At 45.0% G+C, this 24,284-nt stretch overlaps 1 protein-coding gene across 1 annotated transcript in view; it reads left to right on the top strand.

The window, feature by feature from the left end:
* Window positions 1–24,018, top strand: part of pik3c2a (phosphatidylinositol-4-phosphate 3-kinase, catalytic subunit type 2 alpha) — a 227,092-nt gene extending 203,074 nt beyond the window's left edge. The window contains 9 exon segments of the mRNA XM_084315562.1: window positions 613–769; window positions 4,796–4,905; window positions 8,271–8,478; window positions 9,423–9,547; window positions 13,554–13,671; window positions 15,085–15,166; window positions 18,550–18,659; window positions 20,624–20,749; window positions 22,168–24,018. Of these exon segments, the coding sequence (XP_084171688.1) occupies window positions 613–769; window positions 4,796–4,905; window positions 8,271–8,478; window positions 9,423–9,547; window positions 13,554–13,671; window positions 15,085–15,166; window positions 18,550–18,659; window positions 20,624–20,749; window positions 22,168–22,350 (1,219 nt within the window). The 3' untranslated portion in view covers window positions 22,351–24,018.
* The last annotated feature ends 266 nt before the right edge of the window (window positions 24,019–24,284 follow it).

Here is a 24,284-nt window from a genome sequence, read left to right as displayed (position 1 = left end):
AAACCAATGGGGTTTTTCGTTGCAGATAAAGATTAGGCTACACTAATATTATAGTATTAAAAGAAACTGATGAGTTATATTCATTAAAGAAAGTTGATTTAATTGATTTAGTTGGGCTGGGACTTCTCCCTGGGCTGGGTCTGGAGCTGGAAAGTTGATTTAATAAAAATAAAAAGACTAATTTAATCAGATTAATCACTTTATTCAAATTGAGGATTTAGTTTGAGGATATATAAAAAAAATTAAATTATAATAATTTTATTTATTTATTTTTATTATACATTTATTTTTATTAAAAACGAAGGTTCGAACGTTCGTTCGGAAAAACCCTGACGAAGTTCGAATCCCAAAAACAGGCTTCGGGGACAGCCTTAGTTGCAGCTAATAATGAAGGCATCTTTTTAGGATTTTAAATCTCTCTCTCTCTCCTCTCTCCCCTCTCTCTCTCTCTCTCTCTCTCTCTCTCTCTCTCCTCTCTCTCTCTCTCCTCTCTCCTCTCTCTCTCTCCTCTCTCTCTCTCCTCTCTCCCCTCTCTCCCCTCTCTCTCTCCTCTCTCTCCTCTCTCTCTCTCTCTCTCTCTCTCCTCTCTCCTCTCCCCTCTCTCTCTCTCAGGGACCGTGCTCCCTTCGTGCTGACCTCAGACATGGCCTATGTGATCAACGGAGGGGAGCGTCCCACCAGCCGCTTCCAGCTCTTCGTGGACCTCTGCTCTCAGGCCTACAACCTGATCCGCAAGCACTCTGGTCTCTTCCTCAACCTGCTTTCACTGGTGAGATCCTGGAGGAACTACCCTGTCTCACGGCCTACTGGCTCAATAAAGAGGGAGTACTAAAGGCCAAGTCCCCCTCCACTTAAAGGCCAAGTCCCACTCCCTCGCTAAGACCCTCTCTTCTTTCTCTCTCTCTGTCTCTGTGTCTCTGTCTCTGTGTCTCTCCTCCCTGATTTGTGTTCAGTTAAGTATCTCTGTCTGGTTCTGTATCTTTCTTCTCTCTCTGGTCCTGTTTCTCTCGCATCCCTGTTTTGTATTCAGTTCATTATCTCTGTCTCTCTCTCTGCCTCTCTCTCTCTGTGTGTGTCTCTCTCTCCTCCCTCTCCGTTTCTCTCTCCCTGTTTTGTGTTCAGTTAATTATCTCTCCCTCTCTCTCTCCTCCCTGTTTTGTTCAGTTAATTCTCTCTCTCTCTCTGCCTCTGTTTCTCTCTCTCTCTCTGTTTATGTGTGTGTTTCTCTCTCCTCCCTCTTTCTTTTGTGTTCAGCTAATTAGCTAAATAAACATTTATTTCACAGCACTTATTTAAAATAAATTTAATCTATAACGTTCTTTACAAAAAGCAAAACAGACAGACTATTAAACCAGGCATAATAGAAAAAAAGCGATCAATTTAACAAATTAAATAAAGATCTTATCTTTAGGACGTAAAACAAACGCAAACACCAAGAGCTAATAACAAAGTAAACAACATACAAAAAAAGTTTTTTAAGCAATCAACCAAGCACAAGGAAAACGTCACATACAAGGACGTGTGTAAATGGCATGTTTAAAGCTGTTGTTCTCAAAGCGGGGTCCGTGGGGACGTCTGGGTAATGTAGAGGTCTAAGCACTCACCTACCTCCACAGAGACCTGGGTAATGTAGAGGTCTAAGCACTCACCTACCTCCACAGAGACCTGGGTAATGTAGAGGTCTAAGCACTCACCTACCACCACAGAGACCTGGGTAATGTAGAGGTCTAAGCACTCACCTACCACCACAGAGACCTGGGTAATGTAGAGGTCTAAGCACTCACCTACCACCACAGAGACCTGGGTAATGTAGAGGTCTAAGCACTCACCTACCTCCACAGAGACCTGGGTAATGTAGAGGTCTAAGCACTCACCTACCACCACAGAGACCTGGGTAATGTAGAGGTCTAAGCACTCGCCTACCTCCACAGAGACCTGGGTAATGTAGAGGTCTAAGCACTCGCCTACCTCCACAGAGACCTGGGTAATGTAGAGGTCTAAGCACTCACCTACCACCACAGAGACCTGGGTAATGTAGAGGTCTAAGCACTCACCTACCACCACAGAGACCTGGGTAATGTAGAGGTCTAAGCACTCACCTACCACCACAGAGACCTGGGTAATGTAGAGGTCTAAGCACTCACCTACCACCACAGAGACCTGGGTAATGTAGAGGTCTAAGCACTCACCTACCTCCGCAGAGACCTGGGTAATGTAGAGGTCTAAGCACTCACCTACCACCACAGAGACCTGGGTAATGTAGAGGTCTAAGCACTCGCCTACCTCCGCAGAGACCTGGGTAATGTAGAGGTCTAAGCACTCACCTACCACCACAGAGACCTGGGTAATGTAGAGGTCTAAGCACTCACCTACCTCCGCAGAGACCTGGGTAATGTAGAGGTCTAAGCACTCACCTACCACCACAGAGACCTGGGTAATGTAGAGGTCTAAGCACTCACCTACCTCCGCAGAGACCTGGGTAATGTAGAGGTCTAAGCACTCACCTACCTCCGCAGAGACCTGGGTAATGTAGAGGTCTAAGCACTCACCTACCACCACAGAGACCTGGGTAATGTAGAGGTCTAAGCACTCACCTACCTCCGCAGAGACCTGGGTAATGTAGAGGTCTAAGCACTCGCCTACCTCCACAGAGACCTGGGTAATGTAGAGGTCTAAGCACTCACCTACCTCCGCAGAGACCTGGGTAATGTAGAGGTCTAAGCACTCACCTACCTCCACAGAGACCTGGGTAATGTAGAGGTCTAAGCACTCACCTACCTCCGCAGAGACCTGGGTAATGTAGAGGTCTAAGCACTCGCCTACCTCCACAGAGACCTGGGTAATGTAGAGGTCTAAGCACTCACCTACCACCACAGAGACCTGGGTAATGTAGAGGTCTAAGCACTCACCTACCACCACAGAGACCTGGGTAATGTAGAGGTCTAAGCACTCACCTACCTCCGCAGAGACCTGGGTAATGTAGAGGTCTAAGCACTCACCTACCTCCACAGAGACCTGGGTAATGTAGAGGTCTAAGCACTCACCTACCACCACAGAGACCTGGGTAATGTAGAGGTCTAAGCACTCACCTACCTCCACAGAGACCTGGGTAATGTAGAGGTCTAAGCACTCACCTACCTCCACAGAGACCTGGGTAATGTAGAGGTCTAAGCACTCACCTACCTCCGCAGAGACCTGGGTAATGTAGAGGTCTAAGCACTCGCCTACCTCCACAGAGACCTGGGTAATGTAGAGGTCTAAGCACTCACCTACCACCACAGAGACCTGGGTAATGTAGAGGTCTAAGCACTCACCTACCACCACAGAGACCTGGGTAATGTAGAGGTCTAAGCACTCATCTACCTCCGCAGAGACCTGGGTAATGTAGAGGTCTAAGCACTCACCTACCTCCACAGAGACCTGGGTAATGTAGAGGTCTAAGCACTCACCTACCTCCGCAGAGACCTGGGTAATGTAGAGGTCTAAGCACTCGCCTACCTCCACAGAGACCTGGGTAATGTAGAGGTCTAAGCACTCGCCTACCACCTGTAATATTTCCTTCACTAGACGTTAGCAGAGAGAATGTATAAGACTATTGTGATCACAGGTTTCACTCTCTCCACTGTTATCTCCCCACCTACATACACATCTAACAGCAAATACCTTCTCAGGTGGGGGTCCCTGGATCCCTGGATCCCTGATCTATTACATATCAATCTGAAAAGGTTGGTCCGTGTCCTAGGTTCTCTGGGCCAGTCAATCCACATAATGAGCCCAAACTGAGGGGCTCCTCCATGTATCTGATCTCTGTACACCTAGCGACCGCCAGAGTAACAAAGCCTTACCGTGACTGACTTCCTAATAAATCACCCAGGCCTGTACATGCTTTCTGTTGCCCTGGAAACATCTGATATTAGAACACTGTAAATGACTTCTAGGTGCTAAAAATTATTCCTCAAAGTTTTTTTGTTCGTTTTTTTTTATCCTCTCTTTCTCCGATTTTTCTCTTTTTCTCCCCATCCCAATTTAGTCGTTATGCCAATTCCCCCCTCCCCTACCTGGTCGTTGTGCGCATGTTCCCCCTACTGGTCGGTACAAGGGAACCCTGAAGTCAACCGCTTGCTTCCTCCGACACATGCTGAGACAGCCAGTGGCTCTCTTTTCACCTGGCAGCGAGGACTCTCATTGGTGAAGTGTAACGCGTGGGAGGTCACGCTGCCCTCACCACTTCCTGCCTTTCGCTGAGCAGGCGCCCAAACCTGACCTGTAGGTGTCGCTGTCCACAATGCCAGATTACCACCCACGACTTGCCCTCCCCCTAACTCAGCCAAACGAGTTAGTATGACGGCCGGCCCAAGCCAGAGGCAATGCTGACTCCGGGAGTCGAGACCGCAGCCTCTTGCGTTGTCCTCAAGTTTAATAGGATACTGTAAATGTTGCAGCATTCCATCTGCGCCCTGGTTACTTACTGGAGACAAAGTAGACTGGTATGGAATACCTGTACTGTGTTGTTACATACGTTACGTCATAGTACAGCGAGTAATGGATAACAATGTGGAGCCATTCAGGAGATGAGTTTAACTCAAACAGTGCATCTAAATGTGTGTGTGTGTGTGTGTGTGTGTGTGTGTGTGTGTGTGTGTGTGTGTGTGTGTGTGTGTGTGTGTGTGTGTGTGTGTGTGTGTGTGTGTGTGTGTGTGTGTGTGTGTGTGTGTGTGTGTGTGTGTGTGTGTGTGTGTGTGTGTGTGTGTGTGTGTGTGTGTGTGTGTGTGTGTGTGTGCGCGCGCGCGCGCAGATGACATCATCAGGTCTACCAGAGCTGACAGGTCCTCAGGACCTGAAGTACGTGTACGACGCTCTGCAGCCCCAGAACACTGACGCAGAAGCCACCATCTTCTTCACCAGGTCAATACTGTTACCGTAAACCTATATGTGTGTGTATATATATATATAGTTCAAGTTTCTTTAATAGTTGTCATACAGAAGTACAGAATACTTTTATACAAAATGCTTCTTACTGTTACGCTCCAGAGACTGTGCTAGACAAGATAAGTATGAAATAAAATAAAGTAGCATGTAAAAAGAAGTAAAAATAGAGGTCCCAGTGTTCAGTATAGACATATGTACAATGTTCGATGCAGACTAGAAGTAACTGAGTTACCATACAATATACAATATACTATGCAATATACTAATATACAATACTATATAGTGCAAAGCAGAAATGGGATGAGGTACAATTTAGGTACAATTTACAGTAAGGTGTACAAGTTGTAGTGCAAATCCTTTACCAATAAATATAAAGTGTGTTTAGGTGATCTAAAGTGTGGAGAGTGGGTGCTGCAGTGTGTTGTTTGTTTAAAGTGAGTGTGTGCGTGTGGATGTGTGTGCTGTGTGCATTTGATGGTTGTTGCATAGTGTTTATTGTTCGTTGAGCAGCCTGATGGCCTGGGGATAGAAGCTTCTTCTGAGTCTTTCTGTGCTCGCCTTGAGACTCCGGTATCGCTTGCCTGATCGCAGCAGTTCAAAGAGGCAGTTGTTCGGGTGGCTGGAGTCCTTGATGATTCTCTTAGCCTTACCCCTGCACCGCTTGTTGTAAATTTTCTGGAGGGTGGGAAGCCCCCCTCCAATTGTGCGTTCCGCTGAACGTGTCACTCTTTGTAGTCTGCTTCGGTCTTGTGCAGTGCTATTCCCAAACCAGGAGGTGATGTTGCCAGTCAGGATGCTCTCTATTGTACATGAGTAGAAGTTCTTAAGGATCTTCTGACTGACTTGGAACTTCCTTAGGCGCCTGAGGAAGTAGAGGCGTTGTCGTGCCTTCTTCACAACACTGTCAATGTGTGTGGTCCATGTCAAGTCCTCGGATATGTGGGCTCCGAGGTACTTAAAACTGTTCACTCTCTCAACCGGTGCCCCGTCGATGCTGAGGGGGCTGTAGTCCTTGACCCCCGACCTCCTAAAGTCCACAATCATCTCCTTTGTTTTGCTGTGTATATATGTGTGTGTGTATATATATGTAATGGATGGTACCGCGAAGCACAGTCACGATGGACTTCAGATGTTGTGAAGTGTCTGGGGCGAGTAGCGGTGTTATGGGTTAAACTCACTCTCACCCTTAAAAGACACATAGAAGGGGAGCTCCCGTAGCTCACCGCATATCTCGGCGCTATTTCTGCATCGGGGAAAACCGTGCTCGTCACGGATCTGGGGGACACGAGTTCGATTCCCGGACCCGCCGTCATTTCTCAGAATGTCTTCCCCTGCTCTACATCCCATTTCAACCTGTTTCTGTCGGTCATGCTTGACAAGAAAAGCGATAAACGCTAAAAAAAAATAAAGTAAAAAAAAAAAGACACAGACACATTACAAAGCAATGAGTTCACTTCTTGGTATAGCGGTCTGTGCTGTTGCCCGCGGTGTTCGAAACTCCCTCGGGCATCGAAGTTTAAGGTGACGATGTCACAACCGTTACATGTGTCTGTAATCTGTATATAAATATATATGCCTTTCCAGTAGGGATGTCCCGATAGCATTTTTTTGCTCCCGATCATGTGATTTTGAGTATCTGCCGATACCGATCTTTCCCGATCCGATCTTTCACATTAGTAACCGATTTGACGAATTTTTTTCAGAAACTGGCGAAGCGAGACAAGCCCCTCTCAATAGCCCATCGAGCACGGCGGCTCACATTACATTCACCCTGAGAATGTGCTTCATACGAGAAATATTCAAAGTTTCAATCTGTTTACATTCACAGTGTTCGACTTTACGTAATGATTTGCTCCATTTTGGTCTGAAACGCTGACAATAATCCTCACAAAGCGAATGTTGACGTTATCCAGGTGAACGTTATCTTCATTCAAGCGAGACATCGCAATCAATACAGCTGTTTGGCAGAGCTCCCGCCACCTCCCCCGTTCCTTTGCTCGCTCTAGCCACATAATGTGACGTATTAGATTGGTTGTGTTGAACGCAGCTCTGTTCTTTCCTCCACGCGGAACGTCCGCCTTGCAAACATTGCAACTGGCTATATTGGACTGGCTTCGGTTTCAATTTAAAAATGTTTCCAAACTTCTGACATTTTGTCTAGCTGCTCCGAGTCATCAGGTGGACCTGCCGGTGTTGCGGGAGCAACGCGTTGTGAGGTCTGCTATCTTCGGCATACGTCACTGTCGTGCGACGGTGTAAATCAAAGGAAATGCGTTTTTTTGTCAAATTCTTCTGCTCTGTTCGACAATAAATAAATTAATGATGATATGTAATTTAAAACCAAAACTAAGGCCTCGGTATGAGTTTAAGACGTGAACATGGTCATGTTTGTTGAGAAAAAAAATCTTTATTTTTTCCCGATCTTCTGAAAATCATGTGATCGCCCCGATCACGTGATCGGATCGGGACATCCCTACTTTCCAGGAAGGTCTTAATATTTTTTCATTTTTAGGATTTTTTTTTTTTTTTATCAACTTTTTTTCTCCCATTTTCTATTTTTCTCCCACCCCAATTTCGTATCGTCCAATTCTACCCTCCCCTGTCTCGAACGCTGTTAGGCCATGCCTCCCACAAGCCGGCTGCAATGTGGACAAAGCCTTACATCACGTGTCCCCTCCGGTACTCGAGGAAGCAGCCGTCGCATCTTTTCACCTGCACAGCGCGATCTCTCAGTGTCGGGGGTCTGCGTTTGGAGGGACACACCGCCCCCGTCACTTCCTGATTCTGCTGCGCAGGCGCACAAACCGACCTGTAGGAGTCGCTGTCCACAACGTCCGATCCCCACCCATCAGCTTCCCACCCCTAACACTGCCAAATGTATTAGTATGAACGACCAGCCAAGCTGATAGCAAGGCGGAGAGCTGGGCTCGAACCCAGCGTCTCCTGCATTGGTGGTGAGCGCCTTGCCCACTGCACCACCTAGCCGCCCCATTTTTAGGAATTCTTTGAAATGTCTTTAATACTTAAATGTCTTTATAAACTACTGGAATATGTGACGTCAAACATTCCAACTCAATAACAATAACCCCAACAACTCTCAAACCAAATGGAATTGTAGTAATTTAGTAAATTGTAGTTATTATTTTAGTGTAGTTTTTTGGATATTTTGGAGATTATGGGATATGATGAATCTGCTGGATCATTCTTCCATCCCATCTCCGTAACCTGACCGCCTCTCTCTCTCTCTCTCTCTCTCTCTCTCTCTCTCTCTCTCTCTCTCTCTCTCTCTCTCTCTCTCTCTCTCTCTCTCTCGCTCTCTCTCTCTCTCTCCCCCCCCACAGGTTGATTGAGTCCAGCCTGGGCAGCGTGGCCACCAAGTTCAACTTCTTCATCCACAACCTGGCCCAGCTGCGTTTCTCAGGCCTGCCGGCCAACGACGAGCCCATCCTGTCCTTCTCGCCGCGCACCTACACCCTCAAACAGGAGGGACGCATCAGCCAGGCCTCCATCTTCTCCTTCCAGAAGAGATACAACCCTGACAAGCACTACGTGAGTGGAGAGAGGGAGCCACGTTGTTAGGAAGGAGCTTTGTAGCGCAGGTTATCCTCATGTCCTCTCTCTCTCTCTCTCTCTCTCTCTCTCTCTCTCTCTCTCTCTCTCCGTCACCTGTACCTAGGGCTCTGTTGCCTATGCTCGGCCTGTACTGTACACACTGTTTACCCATCTATCTGTATGTGCTTGTGTATGTATCCGTCATCTGTGCACTATGCACAGTATACATACTTTAATCTATTTATTCATTCATCTATTTATTCAGTATTGTCTCATTTATTTAGCAGGTTTGATTGATTGATTGATTGATTGAATTGATTGATTGATTGATTGATTGATTGATTGAAAAGTTTATTAACAGATTGCAGAATGGGTACAGTACAGTACAGCTCAATACATACAATTGTTAAGGGGATGCAGACCAGAGAAAGACTTTCGTCTTGTTTACATCAGGGTCCCCCATTTTCAATTCATCATAACATATATGACATACATGACATACAGATAGACAGTACTGCTACATCTATACATTTATGACATATCAGATTTGCAAATACAGTACTGTTTGTGATACAAAAGTGTCCAGAAAAGGAGTGTATATACATTTGGCATAGAAACTGTACATTGGAGGAGGTTGGTTGGGTGGGGTGGGGTTGGGTGGGTTGGGTGAGGGCTGTACATTGGAGGTGGGGGGGGGGGGGGGGGATTGGGAAGGGGACACACACACATTTTACACTGTACATTGGAATATCTGTACACTACTTGTACTCTGGTTGGATGCCAACTGTATTTCGTCGTGCAATGACAATAAAGTGAAATCAATCCAATCAAATGTGTTAGAGGGATATGCGAAAACATAAATGGTTTTTGGTAAATTGGCCAATTAAAGTAATTCTTGTTGTTGTTGTCCTCTGTCTGTCCTCCCCACATGTCCTCTCTAGACCTACGTGGTGAGGATCCAGAGAGAGGGACATAATGAGCCCCAGTTTGTCTTCCGCACCTTTGATGAATTCCAGGAGCTCCACAACAAGCTGAGCATCCTCTTCCCCCTCTGGAAGCTGCCCAGGTAGGACCGTGTTACAGCCTCTTCCCCCTCTGGAAGCTGCCCAGGTAGGACCGTGTTACAGCCTCTTCCCCCTCTGGAAGCTGCCCAGGTAGGACCCTGTTACAGCCTCTTCCCCCTCTGGAAGCTGCCCAGGTAGGACCGTGTTACAGCCTCTTCCCCCTCTGGGAGCTGCCCAGGTAGGACCGTGTTACAGCCTCTTCCCCCTCTGGAAGCTGCCCAGGTAGGACCGTGTTACAGCCTCTTCCCCCTCTGGGAGCTGCCCAGGTAGGACCCTGTTACAGCCTCTTCCCCCTCTGGGAGCTGCCCAGGTAGGACCGTGTTACAGCCTCTTCCCCCTCTGGGAGCTGCCCAGGTAGGACCCTGTTACAGCCTCTTCCCTCTCTGGGAGCTGCCAGGTAGGACCGTGTTACAGCCTCTTCCCCCTCTGGGAGCTGCCCAGGTAGGACCCTGTTACAGCCTCTTCCCCCTCTGGGAGCTGCCCAGGTAGGACCGTGTTACAGCCTCTTCCCCCTCTGGAAGCTGCCCAGGTAGGACCCTGTTACAGCCTCTTCCCCCTCTGGGAGCTGCCCAGGTAGGACCCTGTTACAGCCTCTTCCCCCTCTGGGAGCTGCCCAGGTAGGACCCTGTTACAGCCTCTTCCCCCTCTGGAAGCTGCCCAGGTAGGACCCTGTTACAGCCTCTTCCCCCTCTGGGAGCTGCCCAGGTAGGACCCTGTTACAGCCTCTTCCCCCTCTGGGAGCTGCCCAGGTAGGACCCTGTTACAGCCTCTTCCCCCTCTGGAAGCTGCCCAGGTAGGACCGTGTTACAGCCTCTTCCCCCTCTGGGAGCTGCCCAGGTAGGACCCTGTTACAGCCTCTTCCCCCTCTGGGAGCTGCCCAGGTAGGACCCTGTTACAGCCTCTTCCCCCTCTGGGAGCTGCCCAGGTAGGACCGTGTTACAGCCTCTTCCCCCTCTGGAAGCTGCCCAGGTAGGACCGTGTTACAGCCTCTTCCCCCTCTGGGAGCTGCCCAGGTAGGACCCTGTTACAGCCTCTTCCCCCTCTGGAAGCTGCCCAGGTAGGACCGTGTTACAGCCTCTTCCCCCTCTGGGAGCTGCCCAGGTAGGACCGTGTTACAGCCTCTTCCCCCTCTGGGAGCTGCCCAGGTAGGACCGTGTTACAGCCTCTTCCCCCTCTGGAAGCTGCCCAGGTAGGACCGTGTTACAGCCTCTTCCCCCTCTGGAAGCTGCCCAGGTAGGACCCTGTTACAGCCTCTTCCCCCTCTGGAAGCTGCCCAGGTAGGACCGTGTTACAGCCTCTTCCCCCTCTGGAAGCTGCCCAGGTAGGACCCTGTTACAGCCTCTTCCCCCTCTGGGAGCTCCCCAGGTAGGACCGTGTTACAGCCTCTTCCCCCTCTGGGAGCTGCCCAGGTAGGACCGTGTTACAGCCTCTTCCCCCTCTGGAAGCTGCCCAGGTAGGACCCTGTTACAGCCTCTTCCCCCTCTGGGAGCTGCCCAGGTAGGACCGTGTTACAGCCTCTTCCCCCTCTGGGAGCTGCCCAGGTAGGACCGTGTTACAGCCTCTTCCCCCTCTGGAAGCTGCCCAGGTAGGACCCTGTTACAGCCTCTTCCCCCTCTGGGAGCTGCCCAGGTAGGACCGTGTTACAGCCTCTTCCCCCTCTGGAAGCTGCCCAGGTAGGACCGTGTTACAGCTGGGACTGGTTGATTGATTGATTGGTTTAATTTCTTGGGTATAAGAAGAAGTATAGACAGTAGTCCATCCCAGAGGATAACGTACTGTACTTAAACACTCCAACGTGGTCCTTGACGGTGGACAAACAGAGGAGAAACATACACATTATATTAGTATCAAACCTGAGGGGAATTAAGGTAAAGGTAGGGAGCCCAGTGGTGACCATGTGGTATTTTTTTTTATCCACTTTTTCTCCTTATTTTCTATTTTTCTCCCATCCCAATTTAGTGTATCCAATTCTCCCCTCCCCTGTCTTGAACGTTGCTCGACTATGCCCCCCACTGGTCGGTTGTAGGGAGGATAGAAGCCTTGCATCACGTGTTCCCTCCGGCACACGAGGAGGCAGCCTGTCACATCTTTTCACCTGCCAGCGCGGACTCTCATTGGCGAGGTGTAACGCATGGGAGGCTCACACTACCCTCACCACTTCCTGTCTCTGCTGTGCAGGCGTCTCCCAACCGACCTGTAGGGGTCGCTGTCCACAACGTCCAATCCCCACCCATCGACTTCCACCCGCTGACTCTGCCAAATGAGCCAGTACGACGGCCGGCCCAAGCCGAAGGCAATGCTGAGACTTGGGATTTGATACCGGAGTCTCTTGCATTGGTGACGAGCGCAATCTCCGCTACGCCACCCAGCCGCCCCCATGTGGTCTTTTCTTTATAATAAAGGTAGAGAGCCGGGCGCTCGTCACCAACGCAAGAGACACTGGTATCGAATCCGGCTGTCAGCGTTGCCTCCGGCTTGGGCCGGCCGTCATACTGGCTCAATTGGCAGAGACGCGTGATTTTTTTCCGTAGCCTCCGTTTGTGAAGACGCTCTCTGATTGGCTAGCCCACGTACAGCGAAGAAGAAAAGACCCTCTCTGATTGTGTAAAGGCCAAATGAGTGTTTTTGTTATAGATTATTATTATTATTATTATTATTATTATTATTATTATTATTAGTATTAGTATTATTATTATCATTATTGTTATTATTATTTCCAATAGAAGGATATGATTTATGGGAATGTTATGATTATCTGTGTAACCAGTTGGGTGGACTCTGTTATACTGTGGGTGGATCACCTGCACATGTCAGGTGGATCAGCCACAGCGCGGCGGAGATCATTAAATGGGTGATAGGAATCAGCTGTGGGGCTGTAGCCGACGGGGAAAGCATATAATTTTCTGACCGCTTTAGGACGCTTAGGATCGTTTAGAACATTTTAGATAGTCTCTGAACCATTATAGGAAATAGGATCGCTTTGATCACCTCTCCCATGTAACCCATACATTTTCTAAATAAATCGGATATCACGTTGGTATCTGATAACGGAACTCAAGGTGTGGAGACGATTATTTAGATGGAGCGCGTACGGAATCACTCCCCGACTACCATTGGAAGCGGACCCAGGCAGAGGCCGCTACAGATTGGTTGAGCTCCGAAGGGTCTCTTCCGCCTTGTACATATATATTCTCTGCTTCGAAGTGGTTATGCTTTGGCCCTCTTTCGAAGTGGGTTATGCTTAGAGTTAGGGTTAGGGCTGACCCTAACTCTAAGCATAACCCAAAGCATAACCACTTCGAAGCAGAGAGTATATATGTACAAGGCGGGCATTGCTATCCCTGGGCCCTTCGGAGCTAAACCAATCAGAGAGGGTCTTCGCTGTACGCGGGCTAGCCAATCAGAGAGCGTCTTCGCAAACAGAGGCTACGGAAAAAAATCATGCGGCAGAGACAGCGGGAGGGAAGTCGTGGGTGGTATTCTGGTTGTTGTAAACAGCGACTCCTACAGGTCGGTCAGGGCGCCTGCACAGCGAGGGAGGGAGATGGTGAAGGTAGTGTGACCTCCCACACGTTACACCTCACCAATGAGAGTCCGCGCTGGCAGGTGAAAATATGCTGCTGGCTGGTTAGGGAGGATAGAAGCCTTGCATCACGTGTTCCCTCCGGCACACGAGGAGGCAGCCTGTCACATCTTTTCGCCCGCCAGCGCGGACTCTCATTGGCGAGGAGTAACGTGTGGGAGGCTCACACTACCCTCACGTGTCTCCTATGTCTCGGAGGAAAGCATCTGATAGACTTCAGGGCTCCCTAGACCGACCAGTGGGGGGCACATGTGAGCAACGACCAGGAAGGGGAGGGGGGAATTGGCATAACAACTAAAATTGGGATGAGAGAAAAACACAAAAATAATAAAGGTAGGGAGCCCAGTGGTGACCATGTGGTTTTTACAAGGGTGTGGATCTGGCCTCGTGGTTCTCCTGACTCTCTCTCCCTCCCTCCTGTGCAGCTTCCCCAATAAGATGGTTCTGGGTCGGACACACATCAAGGACGTGGCCTCCAAGAGGAAGGTGGAGCTCAACAACTATGTCCACAACCTGATGAGGAGCTCCACCGAGGTCACCCAGGTCAGACACACACACACACACACACACACACAATGTCTTCCATGTATGAGCTTTTAAAGGGAATTCCACCCTAAAATAGTATTAGCATTGTGCTATATCTCAGACAGTTAAGTCAAAATATATAATCATAGACAAACTGTCTGCCTGGGCTGGAAATCAGAGCAACAAGAATCAAATGTATCAAGTGACGTGGTGTCCATCGACACCATGGTTACCGTCATAGTGTCCTCATATCCCAGTAGAATCACCATGGTTACCGTCATAGTGTCCTCATATCCCAGTAGAATCACCATGGTTACTGTCATAGTGTCCTCATATCCCAGTAGAATCACCATGGTTACTGTCATAGTGTCCTCATATCCCAGTATAATCACCATGGTTACTGTCATAGTGTCCTCATATCCCACTAAAATCACCATGGTTACTGTCATAGTGTTCTCATATCCCAGTAGAATCACCATGGTTACCGTCATAGTGTCCTCATATCCCAGTAAAATCACCATGGTTACTGTCATAGTGTCCTCATATCCAAGTAAAATCACCATGGTTACTGTCATAGTGTCCTCATATCCCAGTAAAATCACCATGGTTACTGTCATAGTGTCCTCATATCCAAGTAAAATCACCATGGTTACTGTCATAGTGTCCTCATATCCCAGTAAAATCACCATGGTTACTGTCATAGTGTCCTCATATCCCAGTAGAATCACCATGGTTACCGTCATAGTGTTCTCATATCCCAGTAAAATCACCATGGTTACTGTCATAGTGTCCTCATATCCCAGTAGAATCACCATGGTTACCGTCATAGTGTTCTCATATCCCACTAAAATCACCATGGTTACCGTCATAGTGTCCTCATATCCCAGTAAAATCACCATGGTTACTGTCATAGTGTCTTCATATCCCAGTAAAATCACCATGGTTACTGTCATAGTGTTCTCATATCCCAGTAAAATCACCATGGTTACTGTCATAGTGTCTTCATATCCCAGTAAAATCACCATGGTTACTGTCATAGTGTCTTCATATCCCAGTAAAATCACCATGGTTACTGTCATAGTGTCTTCATATCCCAGTAAAATCACCATGGTTACTGTCAGTGTCCTCATATCCCAGTAGAATCACCATGGTTACTGTCATAGTGTTCTCATATCCCAGTCAAATCACCATGGTTACCGTCATAGTGTTCTAGGAGTTGTTTCACTATTCACTCTAGTCTACGGAGCAACTCCAGGAATGATCTCTCGATGACGTCATCACTAGAGTCTCCTATCTCTGGTGTTCAGCTTATTCACAAATCGAAACCGAGCTGTACAGCATTATAGAAATATGAATTCTATTTTAGAGTGGATTTTCCCTTTTTAATATGAGTGCTCTGAGCAGTGCACTGAAATCATTCTCTCTTCTTAGTGTGACCTCGTCTACACGTTCTTCCATCCAATCGCGAGCGTCGACCGGACAGAAGCGTTAGAAGGCGCCACCAAAGCACCAGGTAAACAACAACACTGTCTGCCAGAAACCTTCATACTGTACTGTATGGTTTTGTTTTTACAAGGATCAATACAGTCAGAGTGACTTGGCGCCATATATGGCGCTGTATAAGTGATATTAGTGGCCTTGCTTTAGAGAAGTATTAAGAATTGTTGTAACCAGGATTAGAAGGATTCGAACCAGCAACCTTTCCTAGATGGTCGCCCTTACCAACCTGCTGCCCAAGGTTTCATAGAAGAGTGGCCTAAATTGGCACTGCCCCTTTTAGACAGGCAGTCTAATTGCCATATACTGTGTAGGGTGTAGGCCCTCGGCTGAGTTGATTGAGAGGTGTGAAGCAGAGCAAGTGGAGCAGAGCAACATGTATACCTTTATCAACATGTATACCTTTCAAACATGTATACCTTTATCAACATCTATATCTTTATCAACATGTATACCTTTATCAACATGTATACCTTTCAAACATGTATACCTTTATCAACATGTATACCTTTATCAACATCTATATCTTTATCAACATGTATACCTTTATCAACATGTATACCTTTCAAACATGTATACCTTTATCAACATCTATATCTTTATCAACATGTATACCTTTATCAACATGTATACCTTTCAAACATGTATACCTTTATCAACATCTATATCTTTATCAACATGTATACCTTTATCAACATGTATACCTTTCAAACATGTATACCTTTATCAACATCTATATCTTTATCAACATCTATATCTTTATCAACATGTATACCTTTATCAACATGTATACCTTTCAAACATGTATACCTTTATCAACATCTATATCTTTATCAACATGTATACCTTTATCAACATGTATACCTTTATCAACATCTATATCTTTATCAACATGTATACCTTTATCAACATGTATACCTTTCAAACATGTATACCTTTATCAACATGTATACCTTTATCAACATCTATATCTTTATCAACATGTATACCTTTATCAACATGTATACCTTTCAAACATGTATACCTTTATCAACATCTATATCTTTATCAACATGTATACCTTTATCAACATGTATACCTTTCAAACATGTATACCTTTATCAACATCTATATCTTTATCAACATGTATACCTTTATCAACATGTATACCTTTCAAACATGTATACCTTTATCAACATCTATATCTTTATCAACATCTATATCTTTATCAACATGTATACCTTTATCAACATGTATACCTTTCAAACATGTATACCTTTATCAACATCTATATCTTTATCAACATGTATACCTTTATCAACATGTATACCTTTATCAACATGTATATCTTCATCAACATGTATACCTTTATCAACATGTATATCTTTATCAACATGTATATCTTCATCAACGTGTATATCTTTCTCAACATGTATATCTTTATCAACATGTATATCTTTATCAACATGTATATCTTCATCAACGTGTATATCTTTCTCAACATGTATATCTTTATCAACATGTATACCTTAATCAACATGTATACCTTAATCAACATGTATATCTTTATCAACATGTATACCTTTATCAACATGTATATCTTTATCAACATGTATATCTTTATCAACATGTATATCTTCATCAACATGTATATCTTTATCAACATGTATATCTTTATCAACATGTATATCTTTATCAACATGTATAAACATGTATATCTTTATCAACATGTACATCTTTATCAACATGTATATCTTTATCAACATGTATACCTTTATCAACATGTATAAACATGTATATCTTTATCAACATGTATACCTTCATCAACATGTATATCTTCATTAACATGTATATCTTTATCAACATGTATATCTTCATCAACATGTATATCTTTATCAACATGTATATCTTCATCAACATGTATATCTTCATCAACATGTATATCTTTATCAATATGTATACCTTAATCAACATGTATATCTTCATCAACATGTATATCTTTATCAACATGTATATCTTCATCAACATGTATATCTTTATCAACATGTATATCTTTATCAACATGTATATCTTCATCAACATGTATATCTTTATCAACATGTATATCTTTATCAACATGTATACCTTCATCAACATGTATATCTTCATCAACATGTATATCTTTATCAACATGTATATCTTTATCAACATGTATACCTTCATCAACATGTATATCTTCATCAACATGTATATCTTTATCAACATGTATATCTTTATCAACATGTATATCTTTATCAACATGTATATCTTTATCAACATGTATACCTTCATCAACATGTATATCTTTATCAACATGTATATCTTTATCAACATGTATATCTTCATCAACATGTATATCTTTATCAACATGTATATCTTTATCAACATGTATACCTTCATCAACATGTATATCTTTATCAACATGTATATCTTTATCAACATGTATATCTTTATCAACATGTATATCTTCATCAACATGTATATCTTTATCAACATGTATATCTTTATCAACATGTATATCTTTATCAACATGTATATCTTTATCAACATGTATATCTTTATCAACATGTATATCTTCATCAACATGTATATCTTTGTATATCTTCATCAACATGTATATCTTCATCAACATGTATATCTTTATCAACATGTATACCTTCATCAACATGTATATCTTTATCAACATGTATATCTTTATCAACATGTATATCTTTATCAACATGTATATCTTCATCAACATGTATATCTTTATCAACATGTATATCTTTATCAACATGTATATCTTCATCAACATGTATATCTTTATCAACATGTATATCTTTATCAACATGTATATCTTTATCAACATGTATATCTTTATCAACATGTATATCTTTATCAACATGTATACCTTTATCAACATGTATATCTTTATCAACATGTATATCTTTATCAACATGTATATCTTTATCAACATGTATATCTTTATCAACATGTATACCTTTATCAACATGTATATCTTTATCAACATGTATATCTTTATCAACATGTATATCTTTATCAACATGTATACCTTCATCAACATGTATATCTTTATCAACATGTATATCTTTATCAACATGTATACCTTCATCAACATGTATATCTTTATCAACATGTATATCTTTATCAACATGTATATCTTTATAAACATGTATATCTTTATCAACATGTATATCTTTATCAACATGTATATCTTTATCAACATGTATATCTTTATCAACATGTATATCTTCATCAACATGTATATCTTCATCAACATGTATATCTTTATCAACATCAACATGTATATCTTTATCAACATGTATATCTTTATCAACATGTATATCTTCATCAACATGTATATCTTCATCATGATACATATGAACTGGGACTTGTTTTCAGAGCCGCCGCCGCTGAGCCCCACATCAGGCCGAGTGGAAGGCGAGGTGAAACTGTCGGTCTCCTACAGGAACAGCACCCTCTTCATCATGGTGATGCACATCAAAGACCTGGTACGCGCACCACCCAGTCCCAAAATAACACCTCACTGACCCTCTGCTTGGATCACAGTCTAACGCCGTCAGGTTTACCTGTTAGGTTTAGCTGTGGTTGAGCTGTTAGGTTTAGCTATTAGGTCTAGCAGTTGGGTTTAGCTGTATCCAATGGCATTTTTGACCACTAGTCGATGTAATTGCTGCTATAACACAGTAGGAGAAAATGGGTCCCTAGAAATTGTGTACGATTAGCACTTGAAAGATAGCACTTGTTTTGCATATGTGTTAACACCGAGAGGGCCTTTAAAGCTGAGAGCATTTAAGGAAATCGTGGTTTATAACCTAGATCTATAGATCTTAAAGGGGACCTGCATTGCTATTCCTAGCACTATTTGGGCAACTTTACACAATTCCTGTGAGTCTATTGAAGACATCTGTAAGGTTTTTTTCAAAAAAAAATGCATTGTTTTATATTTCTTATCAAGTACTCAAAAGCCTCATTTCACAGCATCAGTATTTCAGGCTGTGATAGCCTGGCTCCGCCCATAAGCACTGAGTGACAGTCATCCACACAGTCTGCGACTGGTAGACAGAGAGAGATAGAGAGGGGGTGGGATAGAAAGAGAGGGGGGGAGAGGGAAAGAGAGAGAGAGAGCGAGAGAGAGAGAGAGAGGGGGGGGGTGGGATGGAGAGGGAAAGAGAGAGAGAGAGCCCCGGACTCAGCGGGACTGAGAATGAACCGCTGTGTAAACAAGCACACGCAGACGCGGGCTCTCTCCTCTCTCTCTCTCCCTCCCTCTCTCTTTCTCTCTCTCTGTCTGTCTCTCCCCCTCTATCTCTCTCTCTCCCTCGCAGAGTGCAGTCGAGGTGTCGGTTTTCACTATCTGCCTCGCTGTTTGAGGAAGTGATTTCCACTCGCTCTGCTATCGCTGTGTGGGCTGCCTAGGTTGTGGGCGGGCATTGGCTCCAACCACAGAGCCAATCGAATCACTATCCGCTTCCCCAGTGCCACGTGACGTCACCATGCGCGTCAAATCAGAATTACCTGATTAAAATGGACCAGGAAATGAATGACGGCAATCCGCCAATATGGTATTTAGAGACAAAAACACATTGATACTAACTCCTATTACTATAATACAATGCTAGAGACTCAAAAAAGACATTTATAATGCATGTCACCTTTAAATGAGGAGGACAGCTTCCATGTACGTGTGTGTTTTCAAGTTAGACTGTGGGAGAGCCACAGACAGGCCCTGTGAGAGAGATAAAGCCAAGGTCAGCATCGAGAGAGCAGTCTGGAGATCACTTAGATGAGAGGGGGGCAGGGCAGGCAGACGAGAGAGTAAGAGAGAGACACGTTGACGTTATAAATATGAGTTCTTCCGGGTTTTAGTCAGACTAGGAGACGAGGCAGACGCGTAGACACGTTGACAAAGAGACAGCAGTAAGCTGGAGGGTGGGGGATGGGAGGCCCTCCACCCTCCCTTGAGCCACAAGATAGCTAGCTTCGGCTAACAGGGGAGGCTTTTGGCTGTAAATACATAATCCACGTGTTTTCCGGGCCGGCGATCACAATCAAGTGATCAGTTGGCTTGACGGAAAAGTAAAATGAGGAAACTGCCCCCCCCCCCCCCCCATCAGTCTAAAGTAATGGGGTGCAGTTACACAGGGAGAGACGATAGGGGGCGGTGTCTTCCCAATTGAGCTCAGAGAGAGTCTGCAACACTAACCTGAGGCTCGATTGATGAAATATGAATTCAAATCGCCAATAAATAAAAAATACGACAAACAAAGCGCTATATAGCGTTGGCGGGCACTCAATGGTCGGCATGAACTAACGACAACGCGTGGCTGGCACTCAAAGTGTTAAAAGCAGTGCACCGCTGGATACATTTGATACCTTTTAAAGATACCTTTCTTTTCACCTTTACATTTATCTCCCATCTATTCATTCATTCATGTACTCACTCACCCTTTAGGTGTCTGAAGAGGGGACGGACCCCAACCCATATGTGAAGACCTACCTGCTTCCAGACCCACACAAGACTTCCAAACGCAAGACAAAGATCTCCAGGAAGACCAGGAATCCTACCTTTAATGAGATGGTAGGTCTCTGTCACCTGTTAAAACTGCACTGTGTGGTTTGTTTTTCTTTCTTTCCTAACCTTAAAAGGAACACGCCAATATTATAGTGTTTACCGTCTTCTCCGGGGTCAGACGAGTCGATACCAATTTCCTCTCTGTGAGTTCAATAGAAAGCTATCCGGCTGTAAGCTAGCCTAGCTTAGCACAAATATATGGAAGCTCATTCGGACCACTACCCCGGGAGAGGTGTTTTTGGCCAACAGCTAGGCTAGCTGGTCCGCATCCGCTTCCATTAATTTGTGCTAAGCTAGGCTAGCCATAATGTTTGATTGATTGATTGAAAACTTTAATTAACAGATTGCAGAATGGGTACAGTACAGTACGGCTCAATACACACAATTGTTAAGGGGATGCAGACCAGAGAAAGACGTCCGTCTTGTTTACATGCCGCAGTATTTGCCCGCGTCCACCTCTTGTTTGATGTGGTCGTTCAAATAGAGAAGGCATGTGTCAGTGGAGTGGGATGTTCTGAAGCCAGATTGGAATTTGTAGATTAGATTTTTTTCCGTGAGGTACTTTTCGACCTGTTCGTAGAAAATGTTTTCCATGACTTTCGAGATGGAGGTAAGAATAGAAACAGGGCGGTAGTTGCCTGGGTCTAATTTGCTGCCTTTTTGTGCAGGGGGGGTCACTCACAATTTTGAAGTCTTTGGGGACGTGTCCCTAGTTTTATGGAGAGGTTTATTATGTGTGTGATGACTGGTGTGATGGCGGCTGCTGACTGGGGTGTTGGCGTGTTCCTTCAAGGCCACTACTGACCTGAAAAATATCACGACGCTGGCCTGAAGTCGCAGATCTATATTATTATTATTAGCAGTACTATATTATTTCCCCTTCCCTATAATACAGTGGTTCTCAACCTCTTTGGTTTGAGAACCCTAAATGTGGAGAGACACACACGCACACTATTGTTTTCTCTTGTCTTTCTGAGGAGTGTCAGGATGCTAACATCATGTCTCTCTCCCTCTCCTCACTCAGCTGGTGTACAGCGGCTACAGCAAGGAGAGCCTGGGCCTGCGGGAGCTGCAGCTGAGTGTCAGGATGCTAACATCATGTCTCTCTCCCTCTCCTCACTCAGCTGGTGTACAGCGGCTACAGCAAGTAGAGCCTGGGCCTGCGGGAGCTGCAGCTGAGTGTCAGGATGCTAACATCATGTCTCTCTCCCTCTCCTCACTCAGCTGGTGTACAGCGGCTACAGCAAGGAGAGCCTGGGCCTGCGGGAGCTGCAGCTGAGTGTCAGGATGCTAACATCATGTCTCTCTCCCTCTCCTCACTCAGCTGGTGTACAGCGGCTACAGCAAGGAGAGCCTGGGCCTGCGGGAGCTGCAGCTGAGTGTCAGGATGCTAACATCATGTCTCTCTCCCTCTCCTCGTTCAGCTGGTGTACAGCGGCTACAGCAAGGAGAGCCTGGGCCTGCGGGAGCTGCAGCTGAGCGTGCTCAGTGCCGAGTCGCTGCGTGAGAACTGCTACCTGGGCAGCATCACGCTCAGACTCAAAGACTTTGACCTCAGCAAGGAGACGGTCAAGTGGTACAAGCTCACGGCCGTCCCCTACTTCTAGACCCCCCCCCCCCCCCTGGGAACAACTCTGCCTCTCGCCCCGACATGAAAGCTCCTCCAAATGGCGCCCTGAACAGGGGCGATGGAACTAGTCGCTGGCTACACCCTGGAAGAGGAGCTTCCGAAACTCCCTTAAGCTTCACCTCACTCCATCCTTCTCTCTCTCTCGCTCTCATCTTTCCTTCCCTCCCTCTCTCTCTTTCCATCACACTAATCAAGATCGTTTCCATGGCGAACAATCTCCACTTATTTTGTCTCTTTTCCTAAACTATAACAGAGAGCTGTAATGTTTTGTAAATTTTTTGACATTAGAGGACCAAAACGGCTTACTTTCAGAAGAGTATATATAGATTGACACGTTTATTTTTTAAAGAGTAGAGGGGGGAGGGGGGGGGTGTTTTCTACATAGACAAATAGGAGGCGTCAGGGTTTCCTGCTTTTTTACAGCAGAGATTTCTGGGAAGCGTAGTCCAACAACAAACCAGATTCCAGGATATTGATAGTGACCTTAGGAGTCCCCAAATCACGTGCCAAAATGAAAAAGACCTGAGAAGAACGGCAACACAAAGCACTCTCCCGGACGGGGAGAACAGGTGCCTTTTCCTTCTGTTCACAATCTCTTCTTAAATCGCTCCACTCGCCCTAATTGTGGTATATGTATTTAATTGATACTGTGATATTTTCCCTATTGAAAACAAAAGTAAATCTATATTCCGTCAACGGATCTTCCTGAGCGAGCTGAACCACCATCCCAAAGTTTTCTTTTTCTTTTGTTTGAACAGTGGACTACTAGTACTAAGTGCACACCACCAGGTCTTTGTTCTATAACGGTATTACTTGACTCCTTTCACACACGGCACACCTTACCGTGAGATGTGCGTCAATAAGCATCGAGCACACCCTCGTCGTCTGCGTATTGGATGGCAGAGGGCAGAGTCGCCCTGGGATGCTGATCATCACTAGCTTGGTTAGCTTGATTTTAAATCCACAATATGGAATTGATGACACCTGACATTTTAGGAACTGCAATAATAACTGTCTGGACAAGTTTGCTCCCCCCTTGATGCAGCCATACCTCAGTCTCATACCCAGCGCCCCCTAGTGGCGGAGTGACTGTCACGACGTGGGGGCAGAAGAGAAGGTTAACAATACCTTGACTGTCGGTCAAACGGAGCTTTAGGAGCTGCTCTGTCCAGACCCCATTCACATCATTTGAAATCCTAAATGAAACAACTGATCCCTGTACTGTTTCACCCATTCTACATTGTAACAGACAGTCAGGCCGGCTGATCGGAGATCTGGGGGGGGGGGGTGTCTTACACAAAAAGGGAACAAGGTGCAGAGCAAGAGACGCGCTGCTTTTCCTACCCACCTGCTAACAACAAATCTAAAGATGTTTAATAAAAATAAATGTAAGATGAATTTATCTGGAAAAGGGTGTTTGTGTTTTTTAATATAAAACTGCATATCTACAAAGACGATTTATGATTATCACTCACAAGATGAATAGTGACTTGATCCACTCTTTTTAGTGACTGTAAAAAGAAAACCGAGCAGAGTTTGTATTAACATGGCCAGTTATTTATTCTTAATTGGTGACCTTTAACCCGAATGGATCGGTGTGTACTGTAATCCCTCTTTCCTAAAAGAAAATTAAATGTTTTTGGAACAAAAAGATGAACTGGTACTGTGGTTATTTATGTTGTGTATAAAGACATGAGATGCATGGTGTTGGATATGAAAGCTACAGGGTAGGGTGGTGATGTCTTCAGAATATTAATGTATACATAACGTAGGGCTGGGAGCTATTACAGAATATTAATGTATACATACCGTAGAGCTGGGAGCTATTACAGAATATTAATATACATACCGTAGGGCTGGGAGCTATACAGAATATTAATATATACGTACCGTAGGGCTGGGAGCTATACA

The sequence above is a fragment of the Notolepis coatsorum genome, assembly GCF_963971535.1.
Source record: "Notolepis coatsorum genome assembly, chromosome: 6".
In the NCBI taxonomy this organism is placed as follows: Eukaryota; Metazoa; Chordata; class Actinopteri; order Aulopiformes; family Paralepididae; genus Notolepis; species Notolepis coatsorum.
Note: the sequence above shows the minus strand (reverse complement) of the source record. Positions and strands in the feature narration are given on the sequence as shown.